We start from the raw sequence: 14,956 nt of genomic DNA, 5'->3' as shown, positions 1-14,956 counted from the left end.
CGTAGGTTGGGAAAATTCGTTGAGTTTCTAGTGGTTCTATGATCTAAGTCTCTTTAATTATTGCTGTTCCTTTCTAACTTATTTCACCTTTCCCATCGGTCCCTTAGCTACTCACAGGGAGTACTCAGTAGGCGGCACGTTGGCCAAATTCGCGGAGCGCGATATTTCAAACCGACCTACGCAAAAAAAATCGGTCCGCAATCTTGCACTCGTCAAGTATGCTGACCCTCAATAAGTAATCCCATATAACATATTTAAGAAGGGCAGGGGTAGGAGCCGGGGGGGGGGGCTGGGGAAACGTTCCCCCCACTTTTTTTCCAAAATAGCAAATGTGCCCTACTGGCAAATAAAATGTGCCCCTTTGATGAAGAACTGTCTTTTGGATATCTTAAGCCTTTGTTAATTTTAATATATTATTTTAATTATTTATTTTTAGTTTGTACATGCTATTTCTAAAATGGCATCCCATATCTTTTTGTAGCACGGTTAACAATTAACAATCTCAATAAATAGTATTGATAGCATACTAACACATCATATATATTTAAGTGATATTGCCGGTGTGTATCGGTTTATAGCATAATGAGTGGTGGTTGTGGAATGAGAAAGTGCCCCTCTGGTGTTGTGCCCCCAACCCTTTTTGGAAGCTTCTACCCCCCCCCCTTCCCTGAAGAAGGGTGTGTAACCAGGCCCGAGGAGAGGGGTTTTGGATATGAGGATGAATCAGGTAAGAGTTTCCGCTCACCACAAAGTTCTTCATATACACGTGAATATTTCATTTATTTATGGAGACTTCCGATTGATTGGGAGCCCAGTGAGATATTAGTCCCAGGGGTCCAACCTGGCTCTCTGCGTACATATTTGTTACTAATATGCGCATATAGTAGGTTACGCTAAATGGTAAAGTTTGCTTTAATTATTAACACGATTTAATTGAGACACTACTGTAAACTTTATGTCACATTTTTAAAACAAACTAACTGTAAGTTGACTAATGTTCAAAATGTATTTGATTGCGATGGTAAAAGTATTACTGAAAATGTAACCAACTGTCCAGGCTAAACTTTAAAGGTTTTCAGCGAAAAGAAGAAAAGTGGAAGAGAGTTTCTTAGCAAATGTTACTGCGACATCGTTAAAACTAAGGAACTTTTATGTTTGCTTCATTTATCGAATGTAGAACCAAATACTATTATTTTCTAGTTTGCAAGACACTCCGGTGTCTTATATAGGAAGCGTATAGAGAACATGTACTATAACGACTAACACACATTGCAAAACGTCGAAAATCAGAAAATTACCGTTTTAACGAGATGTACTACCCACCTACTACACCCCACTGCTCACCCCATCCGACAGCAATACCCCCCCCCCCCACGCCCCCAGTACGCCCTAAACAAAGCACTACTGAAAGAAAAATAAATTGCGCGTGGAAATTGTTGGTTATATTTTTCGGGCAAGTCGTTACAGCCCCCCCCCCCCTAAATATTTCCACCTTTCGAAAAATCTACTGCCTTGGAACTGCATACTGAAATATCCGAAATTTCCGTGACATGTAGTCATTACAGAATACAGAACAGAATATAAAAAAAAGAGAAAACGGTCGAAATGGACTGAAAAGAAATCACAATCTATAAATTTGCTAATAAAAACAACTACATTCAGTTCAGATTCTTATTAGTAACTGGAAAATATTCATGCCTGACGACTTACATCAATTTCGTCACGTTTTTCTAAAAAGTGCTTATTTTTTTACTCTCATTCTCCCATTTCAGCGCCCCGCTAAACCCAGCGCCCGGGGCACGTGCTCTCCCTTGACCCCCCCCCCCCCTAGCTACGCCACTGATCAGAGAGCATAGAACTCCGGGCCACGGGGGCAGTAAAGAGGACCGGGAAAATATGGAATGGGAACCGGGAATATATTCAATGGGAGAAATAGCGTATTCACACTTTCGTAATATTCGAAAGTGAAACTACTGAAGAGTGCAATTAGAAGCTTTTATGTACCATTGTCTTCATCGTGCATGAGTTAACATTCGTTGCCCGTTCTGTAAAATAGCAGAACGTTATACGAAAGTTCAAACGTACGGTAATACCGTAAATTAACACTCGCTATACGTTGTATAAAGAACAGTTGAATGCACTTTTAATTGCATAACGTTAATTAAGAATAAACTGTATTTAATGGTTGGTATAATGGCTTAACACTCACGTTGTGTGAATGCACAATTGCACTTTATTACCTTTTTGTATCATTTGTCACACATCAGGACACAGTGTCAACTTGCATATTCATTGCAAAGGTGTTATCCAAAATTGTGTGGGTTATATCCTCGTTAGTTGATTGAGATGTTTACGTATATGCACGTAATTGGTCTCATTAATGATGGAGGTTATTAGAAATATCGCATTTGATATATGAATGCATGTGTTATTGCGTAAAAACTGTTGCTGTTCGTGTTAAAATTGAAGTGACAGTTTTTACAATTTTCTCAAATACACACAGTTGCTATATATATATATATATATATATATATATATATATATATATATATATATATATATATATATATATATATATACACATATATATATATATATATATATATATATATATATATATATATATATATATATATATATATATATATATATATATACTTAACTTCCCACATAGATAATCGCGGCACGATGTACGATGTACGATGCGGTATCCATTAGCCCGTCCGTGGCATTTGGCGTTTGTAGCATTACCGATTAATGAATTTTGAGTATCACTGCAGGAAACTGAACCCGATAAAAGAAGAACAGTTTTGTTTGAGTTGTAATTAACCAGAAAATAACAACGTGTATGCGCGGCTTCAATGTATACCCGTTGACAAATATTGCACCGTTTCACAGAACGCTGTAAATTGACTTCTTAGCGCATGAGGCGTAACTGCTGTCGGTATATTCTACCGTTAAAAAATACAACATATTTTCTAACACTGTTATTTCTTATCCACCGAGATAAGTCAAAGTTAAAGACAAAAAAGGATATTTCATATGCAGATGATCGAGTTTGAAAATAAAGCAAGAATATATTACATTTAAAGAGAAATCGATCAATTAACAAAGAAAGCTTTTTGAAGGACATGTACCAGGATGATATCAAGGACTACCCACTGTGGTGTCTAAACGCACTGTTATGCTAAGAACTACCGTATGCGGTTGAAAGGGTCTCAACACCTTTCCCCGACACCCACCCACTCCTGGATCGGCACATGTATGGTGTCTTTCCATAAGTCTTTCTATAAGTCTTTGTATAACCACAAACATACCCACCCACCTCCCCTCTTCCTCTCCTCCCCTCCTCCCCTCCTCCCCTTCTCCCCACCTCCCCTCTTCCCCTTCTCCCGTCCTCCCCTTCTCCCCTCCTCCCCTCCTCCCCTCCTCCCCTCCTCCCCTCCTCCCCTCCTCCCCTCCTCCCTTCCTCCCCTCTTTTAACTACATACTGACTATACTTGTCCATGTTCAAAGTCAGCTACCAGTAGATTGTATGAGTGTATGCTTTCTGGTCCAGTTTTAAACCAGGACGGTTTGGAGTATATTTTTTTCATCTAAAAACTCAATCGTATACAATACAGGGAGCTATAAAGTTGCTTGCAGTTACCATTAACAATTCGTTAAAGAGGTACCATGTGGACCTGCTGCCTCTTCACTCGGATTCTTTGCGTCGTTTGAGCAGTCTCTGCGTAAAATCGGGAAATTCGATCGCAGGGAGTCCTCAGAAAAGAATTCTCGCCATAAAAATTGCCACCAGTATATAAGCGGGTTTATAGCTGAATTTAAAGTCCGAGTTGTATAGAACCAATTCGCAATGATGATATTTGACATCAGGCCGTATCTTTCGTAAGGAGGTTGAAGAAATAACCAAAATCCAAAATAACTTTCGGGTATAATACAAACGTCGTTTGTTAGAAGAATAAGACCGAATGCTAACATGATTCGTTTCGTCTGACGTAATCTCGTCTTCCTTACCGACTGAGGGAGGCGGAGCTTTCGAAACGATCGTAGTAGTGAGATTCCCACGAGGACGTATAAAGTCAAAGAAATCAGAATCAGCAAGGAGGTACTCAGGCTGTGTAACAGAAGAGCAAACGGGTCACCAACGCTAAAAATCCTGGTAGTGAGACAACCGTAGGACAAAGAAACGCCGCAAATTATGCCTATCACGACGCCATATGTCTTTGTTGTAATGATGTATTTATAGTTCAGAGGAAACATACAGAGGGCTAAATATCGGTCAAGCGCTACAGCGATTATGGACAGAAACGCTTGTAAATTCGATGCCGCTATCAAAGCTCCAAGGAACGATGGGATCGGTGTTCTGTTTGAGAGATAGAAACCTGTCTCAAGCAGAACAGATATAGCAAATACCAAATCCGCGACGTTGAGAGACAAACCGAACAGATATTTGGTTCTCCGGAAGGTTTTTAATTTGACTTGAATCAAGAGAACAACAACATTGAATAGCAATGCTACGAACGATAGACCGAGACGTAACTTTTGTGATAAGACCACTTGACGCAATCCTTCCTCTGTCCAAACTGGAAAGCCGCCGGGATGATTAAGGCGAAATGGTGATTCCGTCGTCTTTAAACTTTGCAACGTGTCGTTGATGCCCCGTGTTGGTGTTATATCCGTCATTATTCTTCAAATAATATCTGTTTTGCTTGCTATAATATCTAACCTGTTTTGTTAAAAAATATATATAAAAAAAAGGAAAAGGAATTATTGGCATGTATAGAACAGGAATTAAATCTAATCCCCTTGTTCACATCATGCGCGGATGCAAGGGGCACATCGAGGGGGGGGGGGAGTACATTTTCCCTTTTCAACCTCACAAAACCTTGCGTAAAAACCTCTCATACACCCCCACTCCCCCCCCCCCACCTTGATAAATGGAGAGTCGGATTCAATGACATCGGGACCACTGCCCCTTCTTTATCATAATCCTTGATCCACCCCTATACATATCTGGTTTATAGTTATGAAATATCAGAAGTATGTAAAACATTATATATATGTTTCACTTACGACGAAAGTTAAAATCTTAATAAAGATACACAGAGGACAAGTGTTAATTTTTTTATGGTATACGGGTAATATATATATAGCCTATATCTATAGCCTATATATATAGCCTATATATATAGCCTATATATATATAGCCTATATATATAGCCTATATATATAGCCTATATATATAGCCTATATATATAGCCTATATATATATATATAGCCTATATATATATATATATATATATATATATATATATACATCAACACTGCGTTATTGCACTATATTTAAATTCAATCTATTTGATTAATTTTGTGTCGCAATCGTTTGTAGCTATAAAAGACCATATCAGAGAGAGAGAATTAAAGGTATATTTTCTTACCTTGCATAGCGTTTCTTCTTAAGTGTTTAGCCCTACAGGTGCCTTATATATGCTTACTTTCCAATCCGGTGAGCTTCGAGTGACAGTTGTTGTATTTCTTCCAGACAGCTCAGAATCCTTTCACAAGCTGTTTACTGTTTAGACTGTCTTAGAGGACTCTCTCACTCCGTAGAATAATCAACCGACTTCGCCTTCACATTTGCCTCTATCAGCATAATTATATAGTTCCAATAGGCTACCTAACTTCAATGTAAATGCATGTAGATTTTGCCGTCATATATTTTTATTCTTCTGTAATTTTACAAGAGTTAAAAGAATAGAGCCTGGTTCCTGAGCTGACGTCTGTTTCTCTAATCAAAATCCTTCGTAATGGTTAACAACGGACGTATAAGAACTTCAGTTTATCTCAGAAATATATTACACTTAAATTAATGACATGATTGATATATAATGCTGTATAAATGCCATCAATATTATGTAGAGGAAATGTAAAACATTTTAAGTCAACATGATAATGGCTTTTGAAAATTATATTGTAATTTTTGTTTTGTTTATTTATTGATCTTTGCCGCGATTATACCCCAGCCTGCACTTAGTAAGCGATATGGCTCATTAAACGTTATGTATATATACATATACAGTGATAGCCTCTTGTTTTACCAACCAATTTATATCGCCAAGAGGATTAAGTGGAACTACTATCAGTATATATATTTTATTAAGTACGCAAACAATAAAAAAGAATAAGACATTTGTTCGAGTCTGAACGATGATGTCTTCCGCCCTCTCGAAAGTATACGGTACACGTCAAGTTTAAAGCGGTATAAGTTTGTATGATATTCTTTTAACTCTTGTAAAATTACAGAAGAATCAGAAATATATGACGGCAATAACTACATGAATTTACATTGAAGTAACTTGAGGTAATCTATTGGAACTATATAATTATGCTGATAGAGGCAAATGTGAAGGCGAAATCGGTTGATTGTTCTACGGAGTGAGAGAGTCCTCTCAGACAGTCTAAACAGTAATCAGCTTGTGAAAGGATTCTGAGCTGTCTGGAAGAAATACAACAACTGTCATTCGAAGCCCGGATTGGAAAGTAAGCATATATAAGCAAGGGCGGCGGAGGCACTTTTAATCTGGGGGGGGGGGGGCACCGACATCAAAGGGCACTTTGCAGAAATTCGATTGGACTGATGCAGCCTTATATTTAGTACCCTTGATAACTCTTATTGTATTAACTTATTTGGGTATACACATCACTCCATCAACGTCCCCCCCCCTCCCCCCTCAAGGAAAATATGCATACTAGCACTGCAATATCCAATGTGCAAATTGGGAAACAAGGAACAAGTTTTCTTTTGAAACAAAATGAGGTGAAATCATGCTAGTTGCTAATGTAGGAATCTTCCGAATTAGAGTTTATTTCTTGTTAATACCTTAACCAATTTTTTTCCATTCGAAATAGCTTTGAGTTTGACCCACAGAAATTCATTAAAAGTCAGGGGCGTAGCCAGGATTTGCAAAGTTGTATGCACGACTATCTGAGCGGAGCGCCACCATCGGTTGGCGCGGAGCGTACAAGAAAATTTTTGGTTTTACAAACCCCTCAGATGGCCGGAAACGGCCCTTCCCGAGTGTTCATTCTGGTTTCCTGGCCTCTTGCTAACTTGAGACACCTCAATTTTTATGTAGAAAAAGGGCACATATTTAACCTGAGGAAAAGTGGGGGGGGGGGGCACGTGCCCCCTGTGCCCCCCCCCGGTTCCGCCGCCCTTGTATATAAGGCACATATATAGGGCTATAAACTTAAGAAGAAACGCGATGTCAGGTAAGAAAATGTACCTTTAATTCTCTCTCTCTAATTTGGTCTTTTATAACTACAAACGATTGCAATACAAAATTAATCAAATAGATTGATCTTCAAGCTATTGCAATAACGCAGTGTTGGAGTAAGTATGACGATCATTGTCGGCTTTCTTACAAATTTACACAGGTAAAGTTTGGTGACTCAACATCCTTGTGCATGGGGACAATCTTTGGTTTCGTGTGCTTCAGCACATATCGCACACACTTTAGCTTCCAAATATTCACGGGCAAAATGTCCAAACTTCGAGCATGAATTACATCGCTTAACAAAGAATCTGTTATATACTTTACAGGAGTGAGATCCCACATAAATGCGATTGGAATTAACACTGGATAAGTCGTCTAATGTTGTTGCTCACTTTAACAGATGCCTGAAAGGATTTGGGGTCATTTCTTATAGGGGCTTGACGGCGAGGATGTCAAAGATTTCTTGATCAGAGTTTTCACACAATTTTGCAATCTCCTGATTTAGTTTCATGATATTTTCCTTAAGGATATCAGTGCTTATATGTTTGACGTCAGTCCATCAATGGAGATGGTTGGTAATTTTACAGTGGGTTCATTTAATGAGAACTGAGGAAATAAATCTCCCATCTGGAATTTCAGAGCGTCACGTGCTTCATCTGTGGGCATAACTACCACTGTGTCACCAGACTTTGTTTCATGGAATTTGTCGACATGAATAGAATTATCAATAATTGTCTTTTCCAGTTTTTTGAAGGTCAGGTTTATAACCATGAGTATCATTTTTAATAATGAGTACGGATTTCATCTTATTAACTCTCTTGATATCGTTCCAATGTCTATCAGCCATTTTGGCAGGGTGCTGAGCAGGGGTTTCGAGGTATAGTTTTCTTAACATCTGTAATCCCTTGCGACACAACTTGATCAACATCGGAGGAACAGGTATCACGTGACATGTTCTCAATTTCCAGAATATCACTCGCGAGATCGTGAACGATATTGTCTAATTTATCAACTCTGTCAGTTACATTAATAGTGCGTCGGGTTTCACATGGTGTGTCATACAGGGATCACATACAAAGCAGAAGTTTCCAGGACTTTTAGGGTTTACTCCCTTCTTGTGAGTCACACGATCAAACTGACTAGTCGAAAAAAGAGGGTGTGTATAATTATCACGGTTACTCTGAACAGCATATTGTGTTGCGTGGAAATAAAGACCACACAATAAGCAGCAAGCAGATTCCATGGTGGCATCTTTCTTACACTTTACACAGATTCCTTCAGAATTGAACTTGTTAATGTCTGTACTCGCTGCTTTATTATTAACATCGGGATTAACTATCCCACTGTGTCTATTGTCATCATCGATAGTAGTCTCAGGAAAAGCCTGTGCAATAAACAATCAGGTATTTACAATGCTTGAATAAGTATGAATAGGCCGGCCATTGCAATGAAAGGCAACACAGTGGTATATAGTAGTGAACAAGGAGAAAATAGCGCTAGGCCACTGAATCACTGTGACAAGTAGTGTTAGGATAGTGATAGAACTCTCCTCCAAACAATTGAACAATTAATCGAGTAAATATAGCTTCACTCAATATAATATAACTTCACTGAACATAGTATAACTTCAATGAACTCTGAGTATAACAGTATAACTGCACTGAATATAATAAAGTTACGGTAAACGGTTTGCTAACAATATATATATATATATATATATATATATATATATATATATATATATATATATATATATATTGATATATATTGATATATATTGATATATATATATATTGATAGATATATATATATTTATAAATAATTTTATGTTTATTATAACTATATTGACTATAGGCTATATATATATATATATATATATATATATTATAACTATATTAAAATTTGTATTTTCTAACAGAATCGAATCTTTAATACATAATCATATTAAAGACATAAAGTCTTGAAAACGGAAGGAAATGGCCGAAACAACACCAACGCTCTTGACGGACATCACTGAGACGTTTCGGAACTTCACTTGGACCAATGAAACCGAGGAAGCCGGCGATGGATTACAGCCCGGAGGACTACCGCCTGGATGGACATTGGAAAACAAACTCTATGTGGACTTTCTCCTGAGGATGAGACTATGGTTAGGTTTTATTGGACTTGTTAGCAACGTTATGGCTTTCGTAATACAGATTAAACTCAAAAGTTACCGCAAAACTCACTTTATGTTTGGTTTTGTTCTGACAGTATCTGAAATGTTTCACATATTTGCAATGCTGACAGAGACCTATTATTACTACAATGGCATTATAATTATTCCAAAGGTTTATCAAGCGATCGCCTTAGCAACGAGCCTTCTGGCTTTGTTTGCAATCATAGGTGTAGGTGTTGATCGCTATATGGCTCTGTGTGCGTTTCCCTTCAAATATAAAATCATAGTGACCGTCAAAAGATACGCAGCTGTGATCGTTGGGTTAACAGCCATCTCCATACTCTACGGTTTTGTGTTTACGCATATTTTCTCAAGCGACGCGGCTCTAGTGCCGCGGCGTATTTTTATTGTTGTAAGTGTTTTGCTCTCCATTTCAACGTTGACGTACATTGGTCTCTTTTTCTCATTGGTACGAGCATTCAGGAACACCAAACTGGGTGACTCAATCAAGAAGGTTAGAATGCAACAAACCAAACGGCTGTTGTTCGCGTTTAGTCTAATACTGATAACAAACGGTATTTGCTATTTACCTCATAGCATCAACGCGTTGTTTATATCACTTCAGCCGTTCGATCAGCGTTACGGTTTATTAACAACTATCAAAACTGGTAACTGGTTATACAACATCCGGGTACTTAACTCGACATTCAATCCGCTTATCTACTGGTCAAACGTCCTGGTGCGTGAAATGAAATGGCCAAGTTGCTTTAAGGAAAGAGGAAAGAAAAGCAAGCCAGCAATTTCATCCATCAGCCGTACGCAAACTAAAAATAAATAATTTCTTGAAAGAGGATTCCATCTTCATCAGAGAGGTGTATAAACATACAGCACACAAGGGGTTCCCCATACGGAATCGGAGTAAAACCAAAAAAAAGGGGCGGGAAAAGGGTTGGGGCTAGGAGGGTGGTTAAGATTTTCGCTTGACTTTGCCTGTATAAACCGATACAATTCGAAGGTATAGTATTATAATTTACTAAGGCATTTGCCCTTTCCCTAATGCCTCATTCAATGAATGCGTTTCCGTTAATTGCGTTTTCTGATACAATTTCTACATGTGAAGTTCCAATTGCTGTGTTGAAAATGTTGTAATGATTAGATAAAAGTGGTATATATCTGCATGGTGTATGGATATCATACCTTAGTACAATGTATGTTTGGTGACGTCATACTTTGGTCATTACATTGATAGGCCACATATACTGTTCGTTTTAGCCAGAATTATAACGTATAAATGAAGCGTTACACTTAACAAGAAGTGATTTATGCATCAAATTGCAAAACGTTCTTGTTCTTGTCATCTAGCTCAACAGTTTCAAGCAAGGTTCGGCGGAAATAGATACACACGAAGAAACAGAAATAAGAACTTTCGGAATTCAATTTCAACTAGGTTTCCCGTATTTTAATGTCTTTGCGTTCTCACTAAAAACTTAAAACGAAATAACCACGATTTTGTTAGAATTATGAAACACAACAGAGAAGAAATATCAAAGGTGCATTTGTTTTTCTTCTGCGACGGTTAGCTGAAGAAACCTCTCGCCTGTATAAGAGTTAATACAAATTAACTAGTGGTATATAATCGGGGCAAACTTAATGTCTAGCGCTGAATAACGAGTTTAGTATACGTTAAAACTAGGAAAAAGTTGAAAGTATTTGAAGCAGCAAAACTTTGGTTATCGATGTCACATTTCAAAAGTTTTTCTTTTCTATTATATCTCAAAGAATATAAATTATCTAAGTGCATTAGTGAGTTTCAAATAATAGATTAAACTTCTTTGTCATGAGAAGAAGTAGTTGCCTTTATTTTTGCATCGTAAACATTTTGTTCGCTTCTGTTATCCATTAGGCCTATCTTTAGTCATTACTTAAGTTCCGTTCTATATACACTCCAATAATTTAACTGTTATGCTTTATATAGTTTAGATCTATAAATCGACGCTTTGTTGAATTTTATTTTAATTGGTTCATTAGTCAAGTCATCTCATCTAAGACTAGAAACACAAAGTGGTTTATTTATTTCGAGAGAAGATAAAACGGCTCTAAAAGTTGCCTCGGAAATTCAAGACGATATTTTATGGGTAACAATTGGTAACATACTAGTTGAGCCCGAAGTCACGGTTAATATCAATTCAGTTGATTTCTCTGCTACAAGGACGAACTGACCATTGGGTCCTCGTCCCATTGAGGGAGGGTTAGAGGGGGGGGGGGGGCACTAGCATCCTTAGCTTTCTAATCATATCCGACGTTTGCGCACAAGTTTTGTTGCAACTCTGCAGGACTTGTGTAAATGTGTGGTGTAAATGTGTGTGGTCTTAATTGGTATCATGAAATGGCTACAAGAGGGGGGGGGGTGTAGTCCCCCCACCCACCCATCATTCACACGCACAACCCCATGACCATTGGGCTACGTCGGCCAGTTTTGGTAGCTACTGTTGATGAAGTTGAATGACTTTTTAATGTATAAATTATGTTGCAGTCAGTTATGAAATGCTAAGATTATGGTTTTGTTTTTTCTAGCTTGCAAAAAATCAAATATACGCTGCTGTATTTATTTGATTTATTTCAGTCATATATTGTGGTGTACAATAATGCCTAATATTTTACCTGTAAATAATGATATCGCCACATTATTCCCCGTTTTATTTATTGACAGCTTTTCAAGTTTATTTAGAACACCTTTGCCGACGCTATTCATCTCAACTGATAGTTTCTTCTTGATGTTTTAAAAACTTGCCAATTTGCGTGTTACATGTATAAGATGACAACAACAACAAATGTCTATACACTACGAAAATTCGAGAACCGATTGAAATAAAGAAATTACTTGATCATTAACCCTGACTTGGTGGAAAATATTCCCAGATGGGGATGTTGATTTGATCACTTACAATATCAATCCGTGTCCTGCAGTATACTAATTTTGAATAATTGTAATAAGTGTGGAGGTAGTATTTCATCGAAATTAAATATGTTAAATTGATGTGCTTTTAAGTTTCTTCATGTATCACAAATAATATATATGATAATATTTATAAAATATATAATAACATAATACATAATATATATATATATACGGGAAGGCCCGTGGTTCGAATCCCGGTGGAGGCTGAAAGTTTTTTCACTGTTCTTGATTTTCCAACTCATTACGATTTTCATTTATATATATATAGATATATATACATATATATATCAGTTATTTAGGTCATGATTTTAGTGAAATATTACATGTACATGAAGTATAGCTGTTCAGTATTGTCATAAAATATATTAAATACATAAACATTTGACATAAAACTTGGCCATTTTTTCACAGGAAACTGGGTAACATGATCGAAGGAGGTGATGATCATGTTAATGGTAAACTAATAGGCAATGATTTGGTGGCGCTATTCAAGTTCCCTTCCAATTCAAATGAAGTTGGAAAAGAATTGGTGACGATGTTTTTACTGTGGGATAATTTTGTATCACGATACCACAAAGGAGAACGATGTTATGATTAGGTGTTTAGAAACGGAGAGGAGGGAGGGGGGGGGGGGTGGTTGGTGCCAGACATTCACACCATAACCAGTGGATCCGGAAAAGGGCTACTTTCAAACAAAGATTTATCATAATTATAGGCACAAAGAAAAATTCCTACGTTCGCCACAGAGTATGGCAAGGTTTCTCACTAACCCACCTTATCTGTCCTTCATATAGACTCGTACCAAAATAGAAACAGACAAACGCATGGAGTATTGCTCATTCTGTATAATTGACATAATACTAGGATGAAGGCACGTAATTTTCGTGTACCATGGACCGCACGGCATGTGTCCTATATAGCCTGTACTTCAAACTATGTTCAAGAGTGTCGTACACCATTTAAGGTGTACAACCATCATTTAATGCAGACACAAACTCAACCATCGTTATTATTCTATGTAATAGAAATATTCGTCATTAAAAACTTCCCCAAACGACTAAGAAAGGTATTATGCCATTTGGGAGATTTCACAGATTAGGATTAAGTGTTTGTTTCTTCGCACACACAAGGCTGAAGACTTGATCAACTCTAAATATGACATCATCGAACCACATATGCTTCAAGTTTTTTTACGTTCTTCTATATTAATGAGGAAACCTAAGCTTGACTGGAAATTAATTCTACCTAATCCGAATTCCATATTTTATTTCACTAAAGTTATAATTTCACTTCAACAAAATCACTGCTTTATCCTAAAGTAGAATTATCAATTAACAAAGTACAATTTGACTTCAGTTGTCTTGTATTGTACTTAAATTTAGAACGGCCTGCCATACAAACTTCATGAGGTACTCACGTGCAGATGACATGATCATTGCTCGGTCCAATCCTATAATTAGCTCTTCTTTCTGGCTAAGATTGAGAATCTTCCAATGACAAATCATTTCTTTACAGACTTCTGCGTCTATGACGTCATGATAATACTAACGTAATAATCCACAAAAGAAGTTTTAGGCGATGATTAGTTTCTCCAAAGGCAATTCCTTAGCAGCGAGGTGTGAGAGGACCTCCCTGCAAACTTCAACGTCATCCATTTTCCGTTGCTTGTTTTATGGTATAGCATACGCCCATTAAAATCCCCATTGACTTACACACTAACTCACAAAAGTAATGTGGTCTCTAAGTCTAGATAGAAGTACTCACTAGCTAAACGCTACCCATCACCGGATAGCTGACAAGCTGGCCTTTCATGGCACCATCAATTGTCCGTATCATGAGATTTTTTGCTATCAGAGTCTGAAGTTTTCGTCACTGTAAACAAACCTCTTCACTCAGAAGTAAACAATTCGCGTACGCTGCTTATGGGACTGCAAAATGGGTCTAAAATTGCCTCAATTGACCCAATTTTTGCACCTCATGTACTTCCATTCAAGCTCTTCAACATGCAAGCCAGATCCTGATTGATAACGTATCAAAAGAGATGTTTTCATACTGCATTTTGGCACTTTTCCTGAGATAAGAGAACATCCGGACGGATTGATATAGCCTCTAACAGGAGTATGCCACCATCTGGTTGGCGGTACGCCATTTTGTTTGTGTTTAGCAGCGTACGATGCATGCGGTGATCGACTTCCACGTAAACATGACACGTTTAAGTGTTTTGATGAACACCTGTGTACTTGAGTTTCACTGATATGTATAACTTTCATTCTATTCATTCCAATTCTTTGTTACCTTTAACTTATAAATAGTTTCATCCAGTTTCATCCATTTTAAATAGTTTCATTCAGTATTTTAATGGTTTTCCAAAAATAGGCACTTTTCAATTTTTGTTTATGTCTCATAAAATGGGTATAACATATGAGCAGTTCTCAAGAAAATACCACATTTTCATATCAAACATGAACAATAGTAATGTTTACTCTTTAACCACAAAAAGGGTATTTGAATTAAACGCAAAACTTGGGAACACCAAATTACCCGAGTGCACCTCCCCGG

General features: G+C 37.4%; 2 protein-coding genes across 7 annotated transcripts; one reads left to right on the top strand and one right to left on the bottom strand.

The window, feature by feature from the left end:
- Window positions 1-3,477: 3,477 nt before the first annotated feature.
- LOC139958967 (uncharacterized) lies at window positions 3,478-5,784 on the bottom strand. Of its 2 annotated transcripts, none has more exons than XM_071956429.1 (2): window positions 5,442-5,784; window positions 3,478-4,729 (listed from the first exon to the last, which is right to left on the bottom strand). In XM_071956429.1, exon 2 carries the CDS (start codon window positions 4,684-4,686, stop codon window positions 3,652-3,654), a length of 1,035 nt encoding a protein of 344 aa, XP_071812530.1. In that variant the 5' UTR covers window positions 4,687-4,729; window positions 5,442-5,784; the 3' UTR covers window positions 3,478-3,651. The 2 variants fall into 2 exon arrangements, with proteins under 2 accessions (XP_071812530.1, XP_071812531.1); XM_071956430.1 differs by having other exon boundaries at window positions 5,499-5,784.
- Window positions 5,785-7,200: 1,416 nt separating this feature from the next.
- LOC139958856 (uncharacterized) lies at window positions 7,201-11,641 on the top strand. 5 transcript variants are annotated; one of them, XM_071956250.1, is made up of 2 exons: window positions 7,201-7,275; window positions 9,199-11,641. In XM_071956250.1, exon 2 carries the CDS (start codon window positions 9,257-9,259, stop codon window positions 10,274-10,276), a length of 1,020 nt encoding a protein of 339 aa, XP_071812351.1. In that variant the 5' UTR covers window positions 7,201-7,275; window positions 9,199-9,256; the 3' UTR covers window positions 10,277-11,641. The 5 variants fall into 5 exon arrangements, with proteins under 5 accessions (XP_071812351.1, XP_071812352.1, XP_071812349.1 ...); XM_071956251.1 differs by lacking the exon at window positions 7,201-7,275 and adding an exon at window positions 7,396-8,397; XM_071956248.1 differs by lacking the exon at window positions 7,201-7,275 and adding an exon at window positions 7,396-8,436.
- The last annotated feature ends 3,315 nt before the right edge of the window (window positions 11,642-14,956 follow it).

The sequence above is a fragment of the Apostichopus japonicus genome, chromosome 18 (assembly GCF_037975245.1).
Source record: "Apostichopus japonicus isolate 1M-3 chromosome 18, ASM3797524v1, whole genome shotgun sequence".
Lineage (NCBI taxonomy): Eukaryota > Metazoa > Echinodermata > Holothuroidea > Aspidochirotida > Stichopodidae > Apostichopus > Apostichopus japonicus.
The sequence above is the reverse complement of the archived record's forward strand: the minus strand, read 5'-3'. Positions and strand labels throughout refer to the sequence as shown.

What these genes read in the sequence shown, in the direction of transcription:
- LOC139958967 (XM_071956429.1), bottom strand. Translation starts at nt 4,686, where the DNA reads ATGACGGATATAACACCAACACGGGGCATCAACGACACGTTGCAAAGT.
- LOC139958856 (XM_071956250.1), top strand. Translation starts at nt 9,257, where the DNA reads ATGGCCGAAACAACACCAACGCTCTTGACGGACATCACTGAGACGTTT.